Raw genomic sequence first — 21,051 nt, 5'->3', positions numbered from 1 at the left:
GAAAGAGAGGAAAATGGCTCCAGTTTGAAAGAATTTGAATTTTCTGTCCCGTCTCAACAGAACCAAACTGTCATACAAAAAAATAATAACAATAACGTGCCGACTCTTTTTGTTTTGGTCTCAGAACGTGGTTTTAAGTGGTTGTCAATAAAGTTGACGGGAAAAAAATCTGACCGTACCAATCCCGACATTATATAAAGACAGTCGAAAATTGAGCACCCTTACGAGATGAATTTTCTTCGTCCCTCTTAATTTTGAAAACGGATCATTATTTAGAGCATATCAACCCTATAATATTCGCATTGTCGATATCGAACGGGAAGTTTAGTTTGTAACCACCCCTTATGTTGGACGCGTAATGCTTCCGTCCGCCGGCGACGACAGCATGGCGGCGTTCCGACTCAACGTGATCCAACATCTTGGCCCAATGTTGTCTTTTTAACTCTTCGTGACGTTAAATTTGAGAGGCAGCAAAATACCGCAGCGTCTGCTTTGACGACCTCGGCGTAAGCCCACCCCGAGAAAAGCAAGAAGGAAATGGTGGGCAAACACATTTGCACCAGTCTTTGCCAACTAGCTACCAAGCTAGCCTTGATGCTCGCCGGCGCTACTGCTAATCAAGTTGCTTACTTTCTAGATCTTTCTTCGACAGAGTCTTATTGTTCGCAAGAGTGTCGTTTTTTTCGTTGACGAATACAGTGTTCACTTGTTCCAGGACATTGAACGAATTAGACGTTTTGATGACTATTTGGTTTAAAAGAATGTACCTCCGGCATAAATAATTGTAAAGTGTCCTTGGGTGTCTTGAAAGGCGCTTATGAATTCATTCGTTCATTTTAAGATTTAAGATATCCTTTATTTGTCCCACACTGGGGAAATTTACAGCCTCCAGCAGCAAGAATGTGGGTAGAAAGAAGAAAGAATCGCTTTATCCTCGCGGGGGGGGGGCTGGAGCCTATCCCAGCCGTCTCCGGGCAGTAGGCGGGGGACACCCCGAACCGGTTGCCAGCCAATCGCAGGGCACACACAGACGAGCAACCATGCACGCTCACACACACACACACCTAGGGGACAATTTAGAGTGACCAATCAGCCTGCCATGCATGTTTTTGGAATGTGGGAGGAAACCGGAGTACCCGGAGAAAACCCACGCAGGCCCGGGGAGAACATGCAAACTCCACACAGGGAGGCCGGAGTTGGAATTGAATCCGGTACCTCTGCACTGTGAAGTCGACGTGCTAACCACGGGACTACCGGGCCTGCCGCACTTATAAATAAAATGTATTATTATTATTATTATATCAGTAACAATACTCATTTAAACGGTCTGAGACTTGTAATGGGAAGTAAAACGGTCAGCCATCACTCACATAACGATTGAGCTTATTTGGAGATCATGTGGTTCACTGCCGAGGGGAGAAATGACTCTTATCCGTCATGAACAGTCTCAATTCCTGCACCCCCCCTTTCAAGCCGAGTCAAAGCAGCACTATGAGATGTTTGACGAGCGGGCCGCTCTTCTTGCGTGCGTTTTCTGACAGCCTCACCGGAAGAAGAAGTCCTTCATTGAGAAGAAGAAGGCGGTGACCTTCCACCTGGTGCACAGGAGCCAAAGGGACCCCCTGGCGGCAGATGAGAAAGCGCCCCAGCATGTCCTGCTGCCCGCCGCCAAGGTGCGCCGATTTGCCTTCCATACAGTGACCCACCCCGCTGATGACAACCACGTTCACTCGCCGCACAAGCTTGTGCGGATAATGAACCCGGACGTTCGTGTCTCGCGGCAGGCGGACGCCGAGAAGCGGCGGGAGGAGCAGAGGAATTTCGGCGTCTTCTTCGACGACGACTACGATTACCTGCAGCACCTGAAGGAAGCTTCCGGACGCACGGAGCTTCTGGCCGCCCGACCCTCGCCGCCGCGCCTTTGCGCTGATGATGATGACGCTCGGGACGGTGAGCACGACGCTGACCAGAAGGCGCGCTCACTACCCGTAAGTTCATCGACTGTCATCGCAATCTCATGTCAAAGATATTTTAGACGAGAGGCGAGTCAAGTTTGCGTTCCTAAATCGGCCCCGCGGAGTGTCATCATTTAACTTTGAAAATTTGGGGCAGGAATTGAGCTGGGGGAGGGTTTTTTTAAGTCTTTTTTTTTTGGTAATCACTTTTGTGCATTCTTTTGCCACAAAATAATTTGTTAATTGACTATTTTCGAGAGAAAAATGTAAATCACCTTTATTTTAGTTGTAGTAACTGGTAATAGAAAGAACCGAATCAAATACTTTTTGGATCATTTGGTCAAAATAAAAGATGTATTTTTCATTGGCTTTATTGACAGTAAAAAATAAAAGGTACATTCTCTTTTTTCTTTGTAGTTACTTGTAATTCACTCCATTAGGAGTCATTGAATACAATATATTTTTGGACGCTTTGGCATTTTGAAATCTTTTCTTTTTTGCTTCCTTCCATCCACACTCTTCACCTCATCTTTGAATGACTCGGCGCGGGAGCATCTCGTCTATTTGAGAATTCAACGTAGCGCAGGAGATTTAAATCCACTCGTCTGTGGAAAGGGGGAAAAAAGGAAAACTTGCTTGGAGCAGACTCAGAAAGTTTTCAGTGTCCAAATGTTTTCAGAGACAAGATGGCCATTGAAAGAGCAGAATTTCAAGCGCCGGCATTCCCAACACCGTTTTCTTCAATTGAAATCATCCCGCCGTTTGCTTTGCGGGCGGCGGTCCTCCGGTGACTCTTTGCGGCGTTGCAGGCGGCGAGCATCCGGCTGCCGTCGTCGGTGTTCGCCTCCGACTTCGAGGAGGACGTGGGCCTCCTCAACAAAGCCGCTCCCGTCTCAGGTGAGCTCCCCGCGTGGGCGGCGCCCTTGCCGCGAGCGCCTCGTTCTTTGCGCCGTCGACGAAACGCCATCGTCCAAAAGTCCTGCCCGACACTCTGCCAATCGCGCCCTTCTGTTCCATTTCAAAGAGTAAGAAAATACCCGACTTGTGACTGTGTCAGGGCCGCGCCTGGACATGGACCCCGACATCGTGGCCGCCCTGGACGAGGACTTTGACTTTGACGACCCCGACAACGCGCTGGAGGACGACTTCATGGCCAAAGCCAACGCCGCCGGCCGCGCCCCCGTCCGGTGAGTCCCGACCGCCGCCCGTCGCTCTTTCGGGAAGGTTGGACTCCAACTTCCGGCGCGCCGCCCGCTCGACAGAGGAGACGAGGACGCGGACGGGGACTCGTGGGAGGACATGGACGATGACGAGGGCGACGACGCCTCCGGCTCCGCCTTTTCGGACGAGGAGGGCAGCGCTCGGGAGTTCCCGTTCGACGAGGAGGAGACCGGGACTCGCTTCACCGACTACTCCATGACGTCGTCGGTGATGCGGAGGAACGAGCAGCTCACCCTGCTGGACGACCGCTTTGAGAAGGTGCGCGCGTCGCTTTGCCTGCTTTGCCGTGAAACGCGGGCGCCGCTGCCATTTTTGCATTTTCCGGGACGGGGGGGGCGGGGGGGATCGGGCGAGCTGCGTTTCACAGGAAGAACGCCCAAACGCAACGAGCGCACTCATGTGGGACTCTTACACCCTCCCCCATGAAAAAACGTGATTGCCGCCTTTCGACGTCATCGGAAGGCGGGGACTATGCGCTAATTGACGCTTTTAGACGTCAAAGGGTTCGAATGAGTTAAAGACACCTACAGAATCTATCGAGCACGAAGATGCAAAACATTCCGTATGTGATATCTTTTTTTTTTTGTATCACAAACTCCCGGTTGGGCTTGTGAGTCACGCTGATTTTGGACGCAATTATTCTGACGATTATTTTTGCAACGAATCCGATTTTTTTAATATATATATTTTATTTTATTTCCGATTCATTGTCCTGAAAATGCACAAACTGAAATCGTTGACGGTTTACGTCCAGGTCTGTAACATGTTGGCCAAATTGTTGATTGATACTTTTCAAAGTAAGAGCGTACGCGTTTGCAAATAAAAGTAGAGTCGGTGACCTCGAAGTTAGAGGCAAGACTCTCTTGACGAGATGTCCGTCCCGTCATATAATTTTTTTTTTCTACATTCAAAATGAGCAAACGTTGTCCCTCTTTTCTCTCAAGTTTGTTTTGATGACAAGCCCCCACGCGGGGCCCCAAAAGAACGGCACATTGAGCGCGAATGCCGGTTTTAGTTTTACGAGCAGTTTGACGAGGATGAGATCGGCGCCCTGGACAACGCCGAGCTGGAAGGCTACCTCGCGCCCGACAGCGCCCGCCTCGAGGAGGTCATCAAGGACTACTTTGCCCAGAAAGCCAAAGAGTGCGTGGGGCCGCTTCTCGCGTTGTTGTTGCGGCGGCGGCGGCGGTCCTCACGGCATGCTCGGTACGCCCTTTGCGCTTCAGGGCTCTGAAGCCGGACGACTTGGGCCCAAAACAACTTCCCATCCTGCAAGAGGAGAACGAGGATGACGACGGCAACGAGGAGGAGGAGATGGAAATGTTGGTCGTCGCAGCTCCGGAGGAGAAGTGGGACTGTGAGAGCATCATCAGTGAGTACCGCCGCGTTGCACCTTTCACTGCGGGGAAGAAAAAGAAGCAGCAGCACTTTGTTGTCCCATTCAAATAAATAAACACCTCCAGACAACTATCACAACCTTTGTTTAAAAAAGCCAATGGGAATTAACAGCGCTTGCAACAAAACCGAGAAATATCAGGTTGCGGGGGTAGTTGAATCAAAAATATTTGGCAGAAATATTTCATGAAGAAGCTCCCACGACGAAGCTGTTAAGTGCGGGCGGGACGTTGGGACATTACAAGAGAGAGAAATGACAAAAGTCCACCCAAAATAAAAACCTCTGACATGCTTGACTTCATAGCAGACAGAACAATATCCGGGGGGGGACACTTGCGAGCAGGCGCCTTTCACTTTCATTCATTTGCTCCTGTTTTAAATCAAAAATCCCACGTTAGCCGTTCAATGTGTCCAAAAAAAAGTGGGTTTTTTTGTTTTGTTTTTTTGCCGGGTCCAACGCGTCACTCATCCGGCTGTTGTTGTCCTGCAGGTACCTACTCCAACATCTACAACAGACCCAAAGTCATCCCTCACCCCGCAAAGGTACCGAGCGCCGTCACGGACGCCCGCAGCATGGCGGCGCCGGGGTTTAACGGCCACGTGTGGCAGCGTACCCCGTAGAAATGCAGAAGGGGGCGGGGCTGGGGGGGGGCTCTGTGATGCACGTTCCTCAAGAAGAAAAAAATCCCACCTTGACAACAGTAGTCGTCATCTTTTCCGCCCCAACGCGCTTTGACCGCCGTGTCGCCCCCTCTAGGTGAAGCCCATCCGCGTGTCCGCCAGGACGGGCGTCCCCCTGGACGTCCTCCCCGCCAAAGGTCCCGCCGCCGGGCGGCCGGAGCGAATGGGCAGGATCGACGGCGCCGACCTGCCGCGCCGCAAAGACGACAGCAAGGACCAGAGGAAGGCCCGCAAGAACGCCGTCAAGGAGGAGCGCAAGGTCCACGCTCACCTGCCCGTCTAACGCGCTCACACCCCCCCCCCAAAAGCCCGTTTGTCGGTTGGAACGGGACGCAACAAAATGTGTCGAGGACCCAAAATTGAAGGGGAAATTGGCCATTTGGGTTGAAAAAGAGAAAAATATCCATACAAATTTCAGGATCACCCCCCCCCCGCATGCTCGCTGATCCCGACGTTTGCATTTGCAGGAACGACGCCTGGAGAAGAAGGCCAACAAGACGGCGTTCAAGGAGGAGAAGGCGCGCCAGGAGAAGCAGATGCTCAACCTCAGGAACAACGTTTCGGGCCTCAAACTCTCGTAGAGCACGCAAGACTCTTTGCCGGCCCAGCCCCCCCCCCCCCCCCCCCCCCCCACACTCCCCGCAAGTTTGTCGCTTGCCGGCCGGCCTCCACGTTCACAAACATCGACGCCGCGCAAAAGTGCCGCCATGGATGTCTCGCATCTGCCCATTTTTTCTACGCGCAACCGGTTCTCATCCCGACCGGTTTTTCATGTTTGGCCATCGCCGCGGCAACGGGGGCGCGACGGCACGCTCCCGAGTCGCGGCGCGTTCCGAAAAGGGGCGAGGCGCTCGTGATTCAGACGTTGGAAACGCGGCCACGCACGCGGAAAGTCTCGCCGCGTTTAAGTCGAGCGGGCGGGCCGCCGCCGAGGCCGAAGTCCAAGGAACGGGCACCGCGCCCGTCGCTCGGCCCGAATTGATTTCAATGCAGCCGCTCCATTTTCTCATGACGTTATGACTTCATTTATTGGAAATAATAAAAATGCTCCTTCGGAAAAAAAAAAGTCAAAGTCAACTTTATTCACCCCATTCATTGTCATTTTACATCAAACGCAAAGCTTGTTAAAAGTTCCAAGAAAAGACCCCGGTTGATGATTCTCACCAAATGATTTCATCTTGCTTGTGACTCGGTTTATGTGTAGCACAAATTATGCGTCGCGCCACCACAAGGCGAACTGAACTGCGATGCCATGAATGGGTTGGCAGAAAAAGAAGGAAGAGAATCATCGTCCCGATAAATCCAAGCTTTGGTTTTGAAGTCGAGCCGAGTCGCACCGTCGCATACGAAGAAATCGACTCATTTGACGGACGACTCCGTCGTATCGGCGTGTTGGGCGGGTGCCGTTAAAACTCCTTCGCTCCGTAAGACGTTTTGAAACATCTCGTTTCAGAATTGGCCGCTACCGAATGAGTTTCCATCGATCCCGTTTGAGAAAGCTCCGGCCGGCCGCGGCTTTCCTCGGCCGCGCGCCCGCCCTCCGTTTTTGCTACCTTTCCTTGTAGCCCCAAGCCTCGTCTCCATTGCCCATCCGCACCTCCACATTCACATGGACGCGGTCGTAATTGGAGTCCCGGGCCGCCTCCTCCTCCTCGTCCTCCTGCGGCTCCTGCTCGCCTTCCGCTTCCTCCGCTTCCTCCTCCGGCGCGACGGGAAGACTTTCCATTTCCGCGCAAACGCCCGAAGAGTCGTCGTCTCTCGGGAAGATGAGCGGCACCCGCGGCTTGAGGCCGGGGGCCCCGCCGTCCGCCGCGCAGCAGGAGCCCACCCGAGCTTTCGGGCCGGCCCAGGGAAGGAGCAAGCGCTCGGGGGGGGCGGCCCCGCCGGCCTTCCCGGCCTCGGCCGCCCACGCCGCCGCCTTCCGCGCCGCCGCCGCCGCGCAGACCAGCAGCAGCAGCGCCGCCGGGACGCCCAGCGGCAGCGCGAGCGCCGGCCCGCGCTCCGACCGGCGCTCCGCGCAAACTTGCGGCGACGGCCTCAAGGCCAGCGAGCCGCCCGCCGAGTCGCTCACCAGGCCCGTCAGCGTGACGCACTTGGCGGAACCCGGCGGGAAGGACACGTCCGCCCGGCACACGTTCTGGTCCCGACCGCAGGAAGCCGACACCTCCCCCTGGAAGGAGCGACGGGGTACGGCGTTAGCGTGTCATCGCGGAGTGCCGTGTCATCGTGAATACGTCAAGTGTCAGGTCAAAGTATTCCCTCAGGTAAGAGCGGGTGTCAAAAAGGAAACTGGGGGGGGGGGGGGGGGGGGGGGCGTGACTCGGAGCCCGACCGATTAATCGGTCAGTATTAGCTCTTTTAAAAGGGGCAATTTTAACAGCTGATTTGTAATTGTCTATTTTCTGTTCAGACATTCCAACATATGAAAAAGATAGTTAACCCCCCCACCCCCTCAAAAAACAAATATTAGAAGTGTGATTGTGACCACGAACACGATTAATCGACGCATATTAGCAAGATTAAAATCTCATCGATATTTCCGCACACGGACCATTTTTGCCAATTGACACATTAACTTATAACACAAAAAGGAATTCAGACACCCCCCCCCGCGCTTCTTTTTTCCTGTTTGCACATCAGCACATAAAATAACATCGCCCCCACCCCCCCAAAAAAGAAAAACAATCGTAAAAAGTGTGATTGTGACCATGAGCACGATTAATTGACCCATATTAGCAATATTAAAATCGAATCAATATTTCCACAGGATTTTTTTTCCTATTGAGACATGACTGCATAAGAGAGTTCAAACAACCCCCTTGGATAAAAAAGGCCCATTTTTGCCACTTGAGACATTAACATATAAGATAAAACACAAAAGAATTCATACACCCCCCTAATTTGTTGTTTTTTTTCCTGTTTGCGCGTGAGCACATAGGACATAGAAAATCCCCCCAAAAAGAGTTAAATGGTTAAACTCAAAGTACTGTAAACCACTCAAATGTTGTGCCTGTAATTCATACCTTAACTTATTCACTCCCAAAGACGTTTTGAAACGTCTTTTCAGACTCGGTCCAGAATTGGCTGCTACCGAATGAGTTTTTATTGTGGAAATTTTTTATTTGTTTCTTTCTTGAACTCATCTGACCATTAATCGGTTGTTGGAATTGGGATCCCCCCCCCCCCCCCCCCAAATACCAGAATCGGCATCAGCCAAATGTGTTCTTACAGCGTCGGAGTTAGCGATGAACTGAAAGGAGACGGCGGCCCGCCGCGTGGCGCGGCTCAGTTGCGGGTGGTGGCGCAGCGGGTTGCGGAAGATGACGGCGGCGCTCACGTCGTCTGCGTCGCTTGCCTTCACATCCACGTGAGGAAAGTCCAACTTGCCTAAGCCGTGGGGGGGACATTAAAAAGCCATCAAGACCCGAGGAATCCCAAGAGAGCTAACGTTGAATTTGGGAGGGTGTCCCGAGTTACCCGGCAGAAATCGATACCGTCGTCTGGCAAGTCATATCGAGAAGCAGCCATCTCGTTACCTCCGCGTCCTAGACGCAAAATTTTCCAGCCGGACGCACAGTTCGCACAGTTTTTGGGACGTAAGGAAATTTCTCAGTCCAAAAAAAACAACAACAAACAAACAAAAAAAGAAACTACGGTAAATATTTTTTTCCAACAACGATCGCAGTTTGACAATCGGCGCCATTGTTGTTTTGATCTCGCGTGACGAGATCGGCGGGATCGGCCTTCACGTCGCGGAAAGCAGACGACTGCCAAATTGTATCACGTGAAAACAAGTGTTGCCAAAGTTTATTGCGGAGATATCGCAGAGGAAGCAGCTAAAGTTGGATGTTTTTTTGCCTATTATCAATGTATATTGTTGTTTTTTTGTGGAGGTTTTGGCGCCACTCACACATGACGTCGGCCATCTTGACGCTGTTGTACGTGAAGGTGACGGAGGCGTTGGCGGACGAGCGATCGGCGCCCGCCGCGGCCGCCACGCTGACCGAGTGCACGTCCATGACGCTCTCCGGCGACTCCCACACCCAGGCGCTCAGGTTCCCGTAGTCGCGCCGCCAGGTCTCGTCCCGCAGGTGGCGGCGGTGCCCCGAGTCGCCCACGTAGACCAGGAAGCGCACGTCGGCGTCCTCTTCGTACCGCCAGCTCGCCGTGGCCGCGCCGTCGTCGCACGTCACCGTCACGTTGGTGGGCGGCGCCAAAGGCGGGGCTGAAAAACAAGCAAGACGCGAGCCAGTTAAGCGACGGCTATCCTCGGGCATCGGCGACCGCACGGCGGTGGCATAGCACCACTTTTGTCTCAACGAATCGCCTCAATTCGCCGGAGTGCCTTGGCCCCACGATAGCGGCAAAGCACTACGTGAGTGTCTAAACTCATTCAGTAGCAGCCAATTCTAGACCAGGTCTGAAAAGACGTTTAAAAACGTCTTTAGGAGTGAAGGAGTTAATTCAACTTGACTCGCTTTAATGGTTCAAAAGCGCCACTCTGGACGACACGAAACTTTCCGGTTCGCTTCCGCAAAGATGCCATCAAAGCGCTACTTTTGTCCCCGTGAAGCTCCTCAATTCACTTTCTCGTTTGGAGAATGATCTCGTGTTGGCCGTGCGTTCTTGAGAGAGCGGACACGTTTTGCGCCGGAACTTGCTGGCGAAAGTCAGAGAAGCGCTCGTCGCTCACGCTCCGTTCTGCTCACACGTGCCGGATGGTTTATTGGAGGTGGAGCGAGGTGGCAACGGAGGTGTTCATCCTTGAACCACTTTGAGCACAATAAAAGTTGAATTCACTCTACCCTTATGTGCTTGTGCCGGTTCGCTAGAAAACAAAATGAAGTTCCGACGTCACCTCCGAGTTGAAAATCAACTCGCGGGACAAAACGTTGGGTCTCGTGTGCGTCAAGAATATGCGACGTGGTCCATTTTCAACAGGAAATCGCTTGTCCTTATTTCATTTTCATACTCGGGTTTGATGACAAATTGACCGATAACATCCACAACCTTGATTTCACACAACCGTGAAATGAGTACAACAATAGACACGCGGGTTGAATAGGTTGTCAAATTGGTCATTTCACTCATAAGATTTACAACATATTCCGGGTGAACGGTTATTTTGCTCACGGATATCAGTATGTAGTGTGCTGTGTGACAACTTGCAATCAAATTAATTGAGGCTCACTCACGGGGTTCCCCAAGGGTCCGCGCGAGGCCCAAAACTATTCATATGGTCCACAAACGGGATCTGCCGCATCTCACATTCTAAATCAATAAATACACTGTGTGTGTGTGTGTGTGTGTGTGTGTGTGTGTGTGTGTGTGTGTGTGTGAAGTCCAGAGCTCTCCTGCTGTGCATACATCTTGAGATAAGAGTTCTTCCTCAGCAAGAACTTCATCGATCAAAATAGACAGAAGGAGCAAATTCACGATCAAGTTCAACATGTTTTGACCTAACAGGAGGTGAAAATAGCACTAATACCGAACCAAATACAATAACCTATTGCGCCACAATACTCAGAAGCTGTTTGAAATTAGCGAGACTTACTATAAATTAATGGCTACGACATGCAAGCGTCTACAAAAAAAAAATCACAACACGAACAAATACTCGATAGGAGGCGTCCATTTGTGAACGAATTTCGATGGTGTGACTCACTCGCTGTGTTCAAAAGGAACTTCGAAAGCAAACTATTCATCAAACATAAATCAGGTTGAGTCGCTCAAACTTTAAGGACGTAGTCTGATGAAAATGGGATGTATGAATATGTTTACCTTGATATGTTGAGTGACTTTTTCTGTGGTTGGGATATGCTACAACAGTCATTTATTATTGTTTCAATAAAAACACGCTTTAAAACATACTGTACAAAGATCAAGTGTCCCCCCCCCCCCCACTTCCTCCTGAGGCTTTTTTCAGCATGCACACTGCGCTTAACCATGACGATTTATGTTATGCGTTTTAAAAAGTCAATATTCTAAATATAAACCATCTCAACGGTTCTTTAACTTTTTAAAAATATGTTTAAAAACGAATATCTCGAATTGAGGGAAGATGAACGCAACCAATTCATATTTTGCCCACTCTTCTTCGTCGCGTTCTGACGGACGTCGCGCACTCCGCCGCGAGATCTATCAACAAACTTCGCCAAACAGAACCTTTGCGGTGAGGAACTGGTCCGTTCCGGAAGCGCGTGGAACAGGAAGAAAAAAGAAAAGAACCCTTCGCTAAAAAAAGATAGAAGGGAAAAGAAGGACCGACCGGCAGGCTGCGGTGACACCGCGGATTCCAACAGCATCAGGAGGGCCGTGAACGCAACTCCAGCGGGCATTGCGGCGGCGCGGTCGCTCAATCCAAAATCGGAGCGCCCGCCCGCGCCCTCATGACAAAACAAAACCGGCGGGAGGTCACAAGTTTGACCTCAAACGGTGAAGAGGCAGCAATCCGCACTGTTCTTTTTTATTTGATTTTTTGGCTTCCAGATCTGGCGATCGCTCCCGTTCGCTACCTCACTCTGAATGCTTGTCGGAATTCAATCGGCTTTACCTGCCCGCTGCCGGAGGTACCTGTATGACGTCACATTCACTGTCAAATTAAAACCAGCTCGTGTAAAAAATGCGGTACAGTACATTCAAATTGCGTGTTTTGTTCATTTTACATAAAAATAGGCGCCTGTACGGGTTCCAAACAAGCCATTTAAAGAATAAGTCACGACACTTGACATATGACCAACACCAAGAAGAACAACAGCACATTCAACATTTTTTAATAGTTTCAAGTTGGAACAAAGACAATTACAATAATTTTAATAAATAATTATTTTTAATAATTTAGCCTAAAAAAAAAAAATTCCGATAAAAACGCCTTACTATACATGGTCGGTTTTTTCCCCCGATAAAAACGCCTTACTATACATGGTCATTTTTTTTCGGCTGAAAACGCCTTACTGTACATGGTCTTTTTTTTCAGCTGAAAACGCCTTACTATACATGGTCGTTTTTTTTTTCGGCTAAAAACGCCTTATTATACATTGTCTTTTTTTTCGGCTAAAAACGCCTTACTATACATGGTCGTTTCTTTCGGCTAAAAACGCCTTACTATACATGGTCGTTTTTTTTCGGCTGAAAACGCCTTACTATACATGGTCATTTTTTTCGGCTGAAAACACCTTACTATCCATAGTCGTTTCTTGTTCAGCTAAAAACGCCTTACTATACATGGTCGTTTTTTTCAGCTAAAAACGCCTTACTATACATGGTCGTTTTTTTTCCGATAAAAACGCCTTACTATACATGGTCGTATTTTTCGGCTGAAAACGCCATACTATATATGGTCGTTTTTTTTGGGCTGAAAACGCCTTATACATGGTCGTTTTTTTCGTCGAAAAACGCCTTAGTATATATTGTATAGTAAAACAAGAGTTAGGCTTACAAAGTGAAAGTAGGGTTTAAAACAGGAGTTAGGGATTCAAAGTCGCGTTTAAAACTAACGGTACGATTTGGAAGTGGGGTCTAACACTAAGGTGAGGATTTCAAAGTAGGCTACTTTAAACTAGGATACGTATCATCGTTCCCGAATAAAGGTGCTCTCATCAAGGTGAATGTATTTTATTTTGGAACCACATATCGTATGGAAAGTGACACTTCCTGTCTTGTATCGCCTTGAAGGTCCAAGCCGGAAATTGTTGGCTCCAGTCACGCTAGCTTGAGCTCCCCCGTGCCTCCCGCGGGTCTGAACTGAAGCGAACTGATGCCGCTGCTCCTTTAGCGGAATTCACGCGACCGAGTCCTAACTCCTTCCGGGAAGAAAGTTCCGTGTGAGTGCAACCGTTTCAATTTGCTCCCGTTGTTGTCGCGATCGAAACGCCCGCCTCCTCGCGGTGTTCCCAAAGCAGCTGAACGACAATCGTGCCCGCCTTCGTTGAGCGTCTCAAAATCGTCCGAGACTTCAACACGGCTTAATTCCCCCCGTCAACCCCCGCAAAAAAAACCCACACTCAAAAAAGAGCACCATCGCTCGTCCATTAACGCGGCCAGCTAGCTCGAGGAATCAATAATGGATGTTATTTCCAGCGGAGCTGACAGGTTGGGGGTCACGTGACAGCGCGTGTGGAGACGATCCACTAAGCCGAGTTCAGCCGATCGGGGGGCGCGGCCTTGGATACAACCTGGCAGCCGACGTCACCCACGACCGCTCGCCATGAACCGCTTTTTTTGTTTTTTGTGGACTCTTGACTACAGGTTGACAGCCCAGACGAGTAACTGAATCATCATCTTTTTTTTTTACATTTTCTGGACTGTCAATTTGAAAATAATGTTTTCGAATAAAGGGATTGACATTGTTGATTTAAAAGGCGGATGGACAAAGATGTATTGACGATGAGAATCATCGCGAGCTGCAGCCCGACTGCTTGTGGATAAATCTCCTGAGAGGGTCTCTCGTTTGCTTCGTTGCAGCTGCGCGCCGCACCCGTCGCCATGGTGACCAAGAAAGTCCGGACGGAGTACATGAAGAAGTTCCGGGAGCCCAAGTGGGAGACCTTCTCCAAATGCTACGAGGACTCTCTCAAATACCGCCTGACCCGGCGGGTCATGGAGCACTCTCACAAGCCCTGGTTCTGGGAGGGCTGGGAGGGCGGCTCCGTGCGGTCCAGCGGCAAGTCCACGCCCAGGACTGCCGGACCGCGGCTTGGACGCAACCGGGTGGCCCCGCCGCCCGCCGCCGAGACGAACCGGCCGAGGTCCGGTCCCGATGCCGGGCCGCCGTCGGACGGCGCAGCCCCGGCAGGTGAGATGACGATGGAGAGGCGCGCTTGCAAAGGGCGGGAACATTTGCCGTCAAGTTGAGCTGGGAAAAAATATCTTGGGGGGGGAGTTGAAAACGTTACCCGACTTCATCGTCCACCTCTTTGGATTTGCCGCAGAAAACACCGCCGGGGCCCCCCCCAACGCGAGCGTGGCGTCCCACGAGCCGGACGCCGCCGACGGGCCGGTCGCCGACGGGGATCCCGCCGAGTCGGCGGCCTCTCCTCAGCGCCACCGGGACGGTCGCCCTGGCAACGGGTCGCCCACCGACCGCAAACCAGAGCGGGCCGAGAGCCAACCGCCGCCGGGGGGCGCCGGCGACGAAGCCGCGGCGCCCAACCATCAAGTAAGTTCTGGACTCCGCTCCGTTCACGTTGAGCACGTGTCGGGCCCCAGCGATGTGGAATTTTTTTTTTTTGGGGGGGGGGTGTATTGACTGCATTTCAATAGCTCGTGTGTTATCTTGTGCGCTTATGACAACAAAAATATGAATTCCGGGGGGGGGGGGGGGGGTGAATTGGAAGGGCTTCGTGTTTCAACAGTAAAACAAACTTAAAAAAAAAAAAAAAAAGCCCAGAAATCGTTTGATCGCTCGGGCCCGACACGCGCCGAATGGATGAAGACATGACTGAACAACGGCGGACGGGCGCCTGCCTCCAGGGCGAGCGTTGCGACGCCAGCGTCCGGACGCCGCCGTCGCGTCCTCCCGACCGGCGCCCGGCGACCGCCCATCGCCGCCGCGCTCGCTCGGCTGACCCGGACGAGCTGCGCCGCCGCCGCCGCTTGACGGCCTCCGCCGCCGCCGACGAGCGCTGGGTGACGGAGTACATGCGCTGCTTCTCTGCGCGGGTGGACGCCGGGCCATGCCTCTAAAAACAAACAAAGAAAACAAAAACCCGCAGCACAGTTGTACTCCGGGGCTTCAACCTAGCGGGCGTTTTGGATGCAAATCCCGTTTCCCGCAATGGGAAATTCTTTGCGAACGCGCAAAAGATTTGGGATGCTGCGACAATGAAAGAAAACCCCGACGAGTTGCGTCGGCGAACCGCTCATTTGTATTTGTTCATCGTTTCCTCGAGGGACCCCATCAAACTCATTCGGTAGCAGCCAATTCGAGACCAAGTCTGAAAAGACGTTCCAAAACGTCTTTGGGAGCGAAAGAGTTAAAGGGGCGACTTTGCTCAACAAAGTCGTCGTCATCAAAAGACATTTTTGTAGCCGATTTTGAAGGAGGACAAGCGCGCTCGGTCGGAACTCCGTTTGTTACTTGCTCCCCCCGCCCCGGAGGAACGCCGAAGGATTCTTGGGCCGTCGCTGCAGGATCGGCGTTCAAAGAGCACTCGCTTCCAGCTTTGCCGGCGTGAACCGGACGCTCGTTTCGTTAGCCCACCCGTGGCGCTCGGCACCAAGCCCAACCCTAATTTAAAATCGAAATCCTACTTTCAAAGCCCGAATGCACGCGCACTCGCGATCGCTAACCCGGGAGCTTCCGTGGAACCGCCGGCGGCAATTGCAACGCGACCTTGAAACGCAAAGCGTCATTCCGGCGACATTTGATTCCCCTTCCTGCATTTTTCATCCTTGAGGGCAAGTCGAGTTCAAGATGTTTTTTCCCTTTTCACCGCGCACATTTTCAACAAATTCAATGAGAAATACCTGAGGCGCTCGGGCTTTCAGCCCTTTTGTCGTTTTTAAATTGCGGCGGACGGACGCCGCCGTCCAAACGACGCAAAAAGGCGACACTGATAAGCCGGAGCGCCGATCGCGCTCGTGCGAAAGACGCGCGTCGACGAATGCATTTGCCTTGAGAAAACCAAAGCCAACGTTGTCCGACGGATGAGTAGCGAGCAACCTAAGCTAACGCTCGTTCGTAACCGTCAAGAATATTTCTATAGATTTCCATTTTCCACAGATCCCTTTTATTTTGGGGGCGGGGTTTTTGCACGCCAACGCCGCACCGAACAAGAAAGCGGCGTGACGGACAAAGCGGAAAGTACACACCCACTCGTGTTGAGACACTTTTGTCCACGTGACTTTCGATGTTCCCGGAAAGATGAGAAATAAAAACACTTCAACAAATCCGCCACTTGCTTGACCGACACACTCGACGCAGCCTGCGTTTTGAAAAGCTCAAAAGAAGTGCGGAAAAGACGGACGGTTCGAGTGTCACTTGGTTTATTGACAACAACAAACACTCAGACTTAAAAAAGAAAAAAAAATAATAATTCTCAGCAAAAATGAGAATAACTTGAAATTTTTTTAAAAATAATAATAAAAAATTGACGACGTTCACGGAAGTCCCGCCGCCAAGATGCTTCCGACTAGCGTGCGATCTTGAAGTGCATTTTCAACCGCCTTCTCGTCAATCTTCAGGAACACCTGAACACACGCGCGCGCACAGCCCAAGTCCATTTTCTGACCATTGAGAAATTCATGGATTCAAAAGGTAGGCGGGTTTTGTTTGTTGGCAACGTAAGATGGCCGCCGGCGGTTTCAATTTGCCCGATGGCGAGTAGGCAGCGTCGAACGCAGCGACCGACAGAGTCGAGTTTGGGGCGAGCGGAAGCAAAGCCGCCGGAGTCCATCTTACGTTGCCGCTCGCCAAGAGCGCCGTGACTCGAAAACATAACATCTTCACGCGGCGTTCCCGCAACATGCCGAACGTGGCGCGCGCTTTGCACATTGAATGAGAAGCCTGAAAATGAGAAATTCGAAATTGCGTTTTCAGCAACACAAAAGTAACGGGAGGGGTCAGTCGCGGCGGCGAGGCAAGATGGCCGCCCGACAGTCCAGGTCGGCGGTTTTTTTTTTGTCCGGGAGGTTGGCGGCAAAGCGTCGGATGCCAAAAGCGACGGCGTCGGGCTTTACCTTGCTGAGTCGAGCTTCTTTGGCCTTCTTGAGGGCGAACACCCCGCGGCTCTCCAGCAGCGCGCAAAGCGACAAACACTCCGACTGGCTGACTCCGCCCACCTGGCGCCGAGCGCACAGGCGGCTGTGAACCTCGTGGAGCTGCGAGGGCGCCGCCGGCAAAAAGGGTCAGCGCGTTTTGCGAGGCCGGGCAAAAGCGCGGCTCGCGCCGGGCGTCACCTTGCCGAGGGCCACCTCCTTGCTCTTGCCGGCGCGCGCCAACATCAGCAGGCAGCACACCAGAAGTTTCTGCTGCAACGGGAAACTTTCGCCGGCGCGCGACGCCATGCGGTCGCCGTACACCTCGGAGAGGACGCGCGCCACCTGGGCCACGCCGGCCGACGACTCTGGAAGCGCACGCGGCATCTCGACGTCAACGCGGACGCGCGCGAGCCCGACCCCCGCGCCTACACGCAAAGCGACGACGACGGCGGCTCGGACCTTCGTCGGGGCGCCGCTCCGCCTTCTTCCCGCGTTCCGACTCGAAGATCTCCACCGCCCGCCTGTCGGACACAACGGCCACGCATCAAATCCGTCCTTCCGATTGCCGACGCGTCCGCCGGGACCAACCTGCAGATGTCCAAAGCCTTCCGGGCGTCTCCCGACACCGCCGAGACTTTACGGGCGCAAAACTGCACGGCCGCCGAGCGCAAGGCGCCGTCCGCGCAGGCCTGGCGACGACAAAGCGCGCGCGTGAGCCCGCCGGACGCGCGAGAGGGCGGGAGCGGCGTCACCTGCGCCAGTCGGTCTTGCACGATGGCGCCGAGCTGCTCTCGGCTGTACGGCGGGAAGTGAAGCAGTTGCGGGCGACGCCCGGGCCCGGCCCGAAGGCGGGGCAGGACGCGGTCCGTCAGGTCCAAGGCGTTGGCGATGCCTGCGGCGCAGAAGGGCGGCGGCCCGTTTTAGAGGGCGGGCTCGAGAAACGCGGCCGCGGCCGCCCGAACGGCTCCGTTCGTACCGACGAGACAAAGTCTGGACTCGGGCAGGTGCGGCCACTCGAAGATGGTGTAGAGCACGTCCTGGCCTTTGCTGTCCAGCTGGTCCAACTCGTCCAGAACCAACAAGCTGAAAGACGAGATCGGCGAGCGGGTGCCGAGGAGACACGACGGAATCATTTCGGGAGTCGCGTTCGGATAAAAAGAGCGCTTTGCCGCCAGCCCGAGAGTCGACAAGTTTCATTCGGGCAAAAGTAGAGCTTTGCTGCCGTCAGAACGGGTCAACGGGGTACTCACACCGCGGGTCCGGGCCCGGTCAGGTGCCTCCGCAGAGCCTCGCGGCCGCCGGCGGACGCGCTCAGCTTGTCGGCCAAAAGCGGGAATATGGCGTGCGAGCTGCGCAGGCTCATGCAGTTCACCACCAGCGTCTGGGCCTGCGCCAGCTCCTCCTGCGAGCGACGACGGCAAAATGAAGGGCCCCGACACGGGCCGACTCGGGGCGCTTTCTTTTTCCGCCCGAGCGTCACCTTCATGTCGCGCAGGACCCAGTCGAGACAGGCCGTCTTTCCCGTGCCGGGCGCCCCGGAGACGTAAAGGCTGCCGGGCAGCCGGCGCGCGGCCGTCCGGCCCAGGAAGCCGCGGATGGCGGCGCGCTCCGCCTCCCGGGCCAGCAGGCGCGCGGGCGCCGCCGTGTGCAGCGCCCGCTTGGCGCTCGCCAGGCCGCGCCCTGCGGGAAAAAAAAAAAAAAAAAAAAAAAAAAAAAAAGAACGTCCGAGTATCAGTCGGGTCCGGGCGGCGAGCTTCAAATCGGTTTCACTCACGGGAGTTTTGAGCGCATTCGAATCAGACGCAGCCCACGCCGCGTTCCCAATGGGTTTTTTTTTTAAACGGCCCGAAAGGGCCAAATTTGGCTCGCGGGTTTGCATCGAGTTCCCACAGCGTTTCCACGAGCTGATATCAGGTTTGCGCCGGGGTTTAGAATCAGGCGGCCGCCGCGTTTGGACTTCGGCCGTGTTCCGATCGAAACGGCGGCCGCGATTCCATCGGGTCCGGATCAGATGCGGCCGAGGCTTCGGCGGAGTTCGGCTTGAGACGACGTTTCAAAACGAGTTCGGATTCCAACTCGGGCTAAATGTGCGCTTGCGCTAAAGCTGGAGTTGGCGCTCACGATCCGTCGTAAAGTCGCGCGGATTACATTTAGGTTGCGTTCCCAACAGGTTTTGATCAGGCTTCGATCAAGTGATTGAAATCAATCACTTACTTTCAGCAAAGAGTCGACGCGCCGCCGCCGACTTCTTGCCCGGGCCGGGACTTGGCGGGGAGGGGGGGACGGGAGAGGACGGCGTCGGCTCACGGCAACGCGGGCCGGCGGCATTTTCATCAAAGGCTAAACGCCGCTGGGACGGCGGCGACGCTTTGCCCCGCTTGGGAGGCGACGCAGACAGAGCGGCGTCCATGTTGCGCGCGTTGTCGTCACCTGGACCGGCCCCCCCCCCCACAAAAAAAACAAGTGATAAATGAGCCTCATTCTTCAAGTGGACATCGTGTTGCTTCTCCTCGCATGTGAGCAATGGCCAGCAGGGGGCGGTAAAACATCAACACTCAATTCCACTCCGCGTCGGCCGAGTTGGACGTTGACCGACGCGCTCTTCGGGGCGGACTCACCCGTACGTTTCCGCGGACTGAGGGGAAGCCTGAGCGAGGCGTCCGGCGACGAGGGAATCGGCGTCCCGGCCGGCCGCCCGGCGCGAATGGAGGGCGCTCGTCCGGAGGACGGCGCCGCGGGCATCCTCGTCTTCTCCCTATCGGGTTCGAGGAGCTCGGGCGGGGTTCTTTTGGGCTTCGGCGCCACCCCGGCGGACTTGCGTCTGGGGAAGGGCATGGTGGACTGCGTGTGAGCCCGCGAGCGAGTGCTCGGCATCTTCAAACCCAAAAGGGGGGGTGGAAAATGTCAGACACACCGTCGTGAGAGAATCACTCCTTTCATTCCATCGGGTTTAGATCACATTTCAAATGACTGGATGGCATTTCATCAAAATTGTTTGGGACGGGTTCAGAACACGTTTGAAATGGCTTTCGATGGGGTTTTCATTCAATCGGATTTGGACCGAGTTTCCAATAACCGACCGGGCAACAAATGTTGGCCAAGTCTCGGACGAGCTCCAATTGTCTTGACGCGGGACCTCATTGGGGTTCAGCGCGCGTGTCAAACATTTGTCAAGTCTCGCGATATTTTATACAGTGTACGTCATCATTGGAATTTTTTATTTTTCAACAATTTCCTTTGCCAAGGAGATGTACTTACAAAGATGTATTTCATACGTACAAAAAAAGGACCGCCCCAGTCAATTATTATTTACGGTCCTTTGTGTCAGGTTTACTGACTTGAGGAGTACACAAAGCAAAGAAATATCGAAACGAGTTGTTCCGATGTGCGCTATCACGTCCAATGTAATGTCAGACAGAGACATCGTGAGCATAACTTCGACAAAGAAAAAAAAAACGAAGCGCGGGAGATGAAAATGGTTCGCGTCTTGGCGCCAATTGCTAGATCTGATTCGCGGAGAAAAGCGAACAATTTCACACACGAACACGACAAGGCGCAACGCGATCAAGCATTCAACCCCATATGTCGATCGTTTGCAAGGCAGCGAATCGGACCACGTTCAAGCCGAACATAATCACACAACGGGGGCTTACTTCCGCATCTGACGTGGATACGCACAAAAATCGATCTCGGTCAGATCGCCGGGGCTTGGAAACTCACCTTTAGGTGACAGACGTTGGTGAGGGGGGGAAGAGAAAACAAAATGTTCGCTGTGGTGCTTAACCGTCCTTCCTTCTGCCTCGGCTTCCACACGGTAGACACAGCAAACTTTAGCGCCAAATGTTGTCCGCCTCAGCAGCTGTTTCCGGCCGGCCTCCCGCTCGCTGATTGGTCCAAAACGCGGGGCCCCGGATATTGCGTTGCCGGCGTCCATTTGAGACGGGCGGGAGATTCGGCAGCTGCTCGTTTTGACGGGAATTTTTGTGACGTTTGCTGCAGGGTTTCGGGGGGGGGGGGGGAGAGAAAGTCTCATATTTGAGCCTCTTCTACACGCTTGCCACGAAAACGGCACTTCAAGGAAAGGCAGAAATGCTCCATT

At 53.2% G+C, this 21,051-nt stretch overlaps 4 protein-coding genes across 8 annotated transcripts; 2 read left to right on the top strand and 2 right to left on the bottom strand.

The window, feature by feature from the left end:
* The first annotated feature begins 353 nt into the window (after positions 1 to 353).
* On the top strand, positions 354 to 6,318 carry ltv1 (LTV1 ribosome biogenesis factor). Its single transcript, XM_086119574.1, has 11 exons — positions 354 to 540; positions 1,542 to 1,673; positions 1,785 to 1,988; positions 2,765 to 2,852; positions 3,013 to 3,142; positions 3,218 to 3,434; positions 4,192 to 4,319; positions 4,403 to 4,548; positions 5,062 to 5,114; positions 5,329 to 5,511; positions 5,720 to 6,318. Exons 1-11 carry the CDS (start codon positions 538 to 540, stop codon positions 5,831 to 5,833), a joined length of 1,398 nt encoding a protein of 465 aa, XP_085975700.1. The 5' UTR covers positions 354 to 537; the 3' UTR covers positions 5,834 to 6,318.
* On the bottom strand, positions 6,315 to 11,655 carry LOC147199659 (uncharacterized). Its single transcript, XM_086119575.1, has 4 exons — positions 11,521 to 11,655; positions 9,163 to 9,477; positions 8,482 to 8,639; positions 6,315 to 7,422 (listed from the first exon to the last, which is right to left on the bottom strand). The coding sequence occupies exons 1-4, from the start codon at positions 11,588 to 11,590 to the stop codon at positions 6,802 to 6,804; spliced, it is 1,164 nt and encodes a 387-aa protein (XP_085975701.1). The 5' UTR covers positions 11,591 to 11,655; the 3' UTR covers positions 6,315 to 6,801.
* Positions 11,656 to 11,696: 41 nt separating this feature from the next.
* Positions 11,697 to 16,142, top strand: ccsapa (centriole, cilia and spindle-associated protein a). Its single transcript, XM_086119576.1, has 5 exons — positions 11,697 to 11,821; positions 12,927 to 13,075; positions 13,716 to 14,046; positions 14,183 to 14,409; positions 14,724 to 16,142. Exons 3-5 carry the CDS (start codon positions 13,737 to 13,739, stop codon positions 14,934 to 14,936), a joined length of 750 nt encoding a protein of 249 aa, XP_085975702.1. The 5' UTR covers positions 11,697 to 11,821; positions 12,927 to 13,075; positions 13,716 to 13,736; the 3' UTR covers positions 14,937 to 16,142.
* Positions 16,143 to 16,221: 79 nt separating this feature from the next.
* cdc6 (cell division cycle 6 homolog (S. cerevisiae)) lies at positions 16,222 to 20,827 on the bottom strand. 5 transcript variants are annotated; one of them, XM_086119572.1, is made up of 12 exons: positions 20,673 to 20,827; positions 19,571 to 19,826; positions 19,167 to 19,382; positions 18,433 to 18,632; positions 18,203 to 18,354; positions 17,929 to 18,035; positions 17,705 to 17,844; positions 17,541 to 17,641; positions 17,412 to 17,473; positions 17,151 to 17,317; positions 16,932 to 17,072; positions 16,222 to 16,442 (listed from the first exon to the last, which is right to left on the bottom strand). In XM_086119572.1, exons 2-12 carry the CDS (start codon positions 19,824 to 19,826, stop codon positions 16,353 to 16,355), a joined length of 1,632 nt encoding a protein of 543 aa, XP_085975698.1. In that variant the 5' UTR covers positions 20,673 to 20,827; the 3' UTR covers positions 16,222 to 16,352. The 5 variants fall into 5 exon arrangements, with proteins under 5 accessions (XP_085975698.1, XP_085975696.1, XP_085975697.1 ...); XM_086119570.1 differs by having other exon boundaries at positions 18,203 to 18,632; XM_086119571.1 differs by lacking the exon at positions 16,222 to 16,442 and having other exon boundaries at positions 16,454 to 17,072.
* Between the last annotated feature and the right edge of the window lie 224 nt (positions 20,828 to 21,051).

The sequence above is a fragment of the Hippocampus guttulatus genome, chromosome 9, assembly GCF_054856545.1.
Source record: "Hippocampus guttulatus isolate MCC_2025c chromosome 9, RoL_Hgut_1.0, whole genome shotgun sequence".
NCBI lineage: Eukaryota > Metazoa > Chordata > Actinopteri > Syngnathiformes > Syngnathidae > Hippocampus > Hippocampus guttulatus.
The sequence above is the reverse complement of the archived record's forward strand: the minus strand, read 5'-3'. Positions and strand labels throughout refer to the sequence as shown.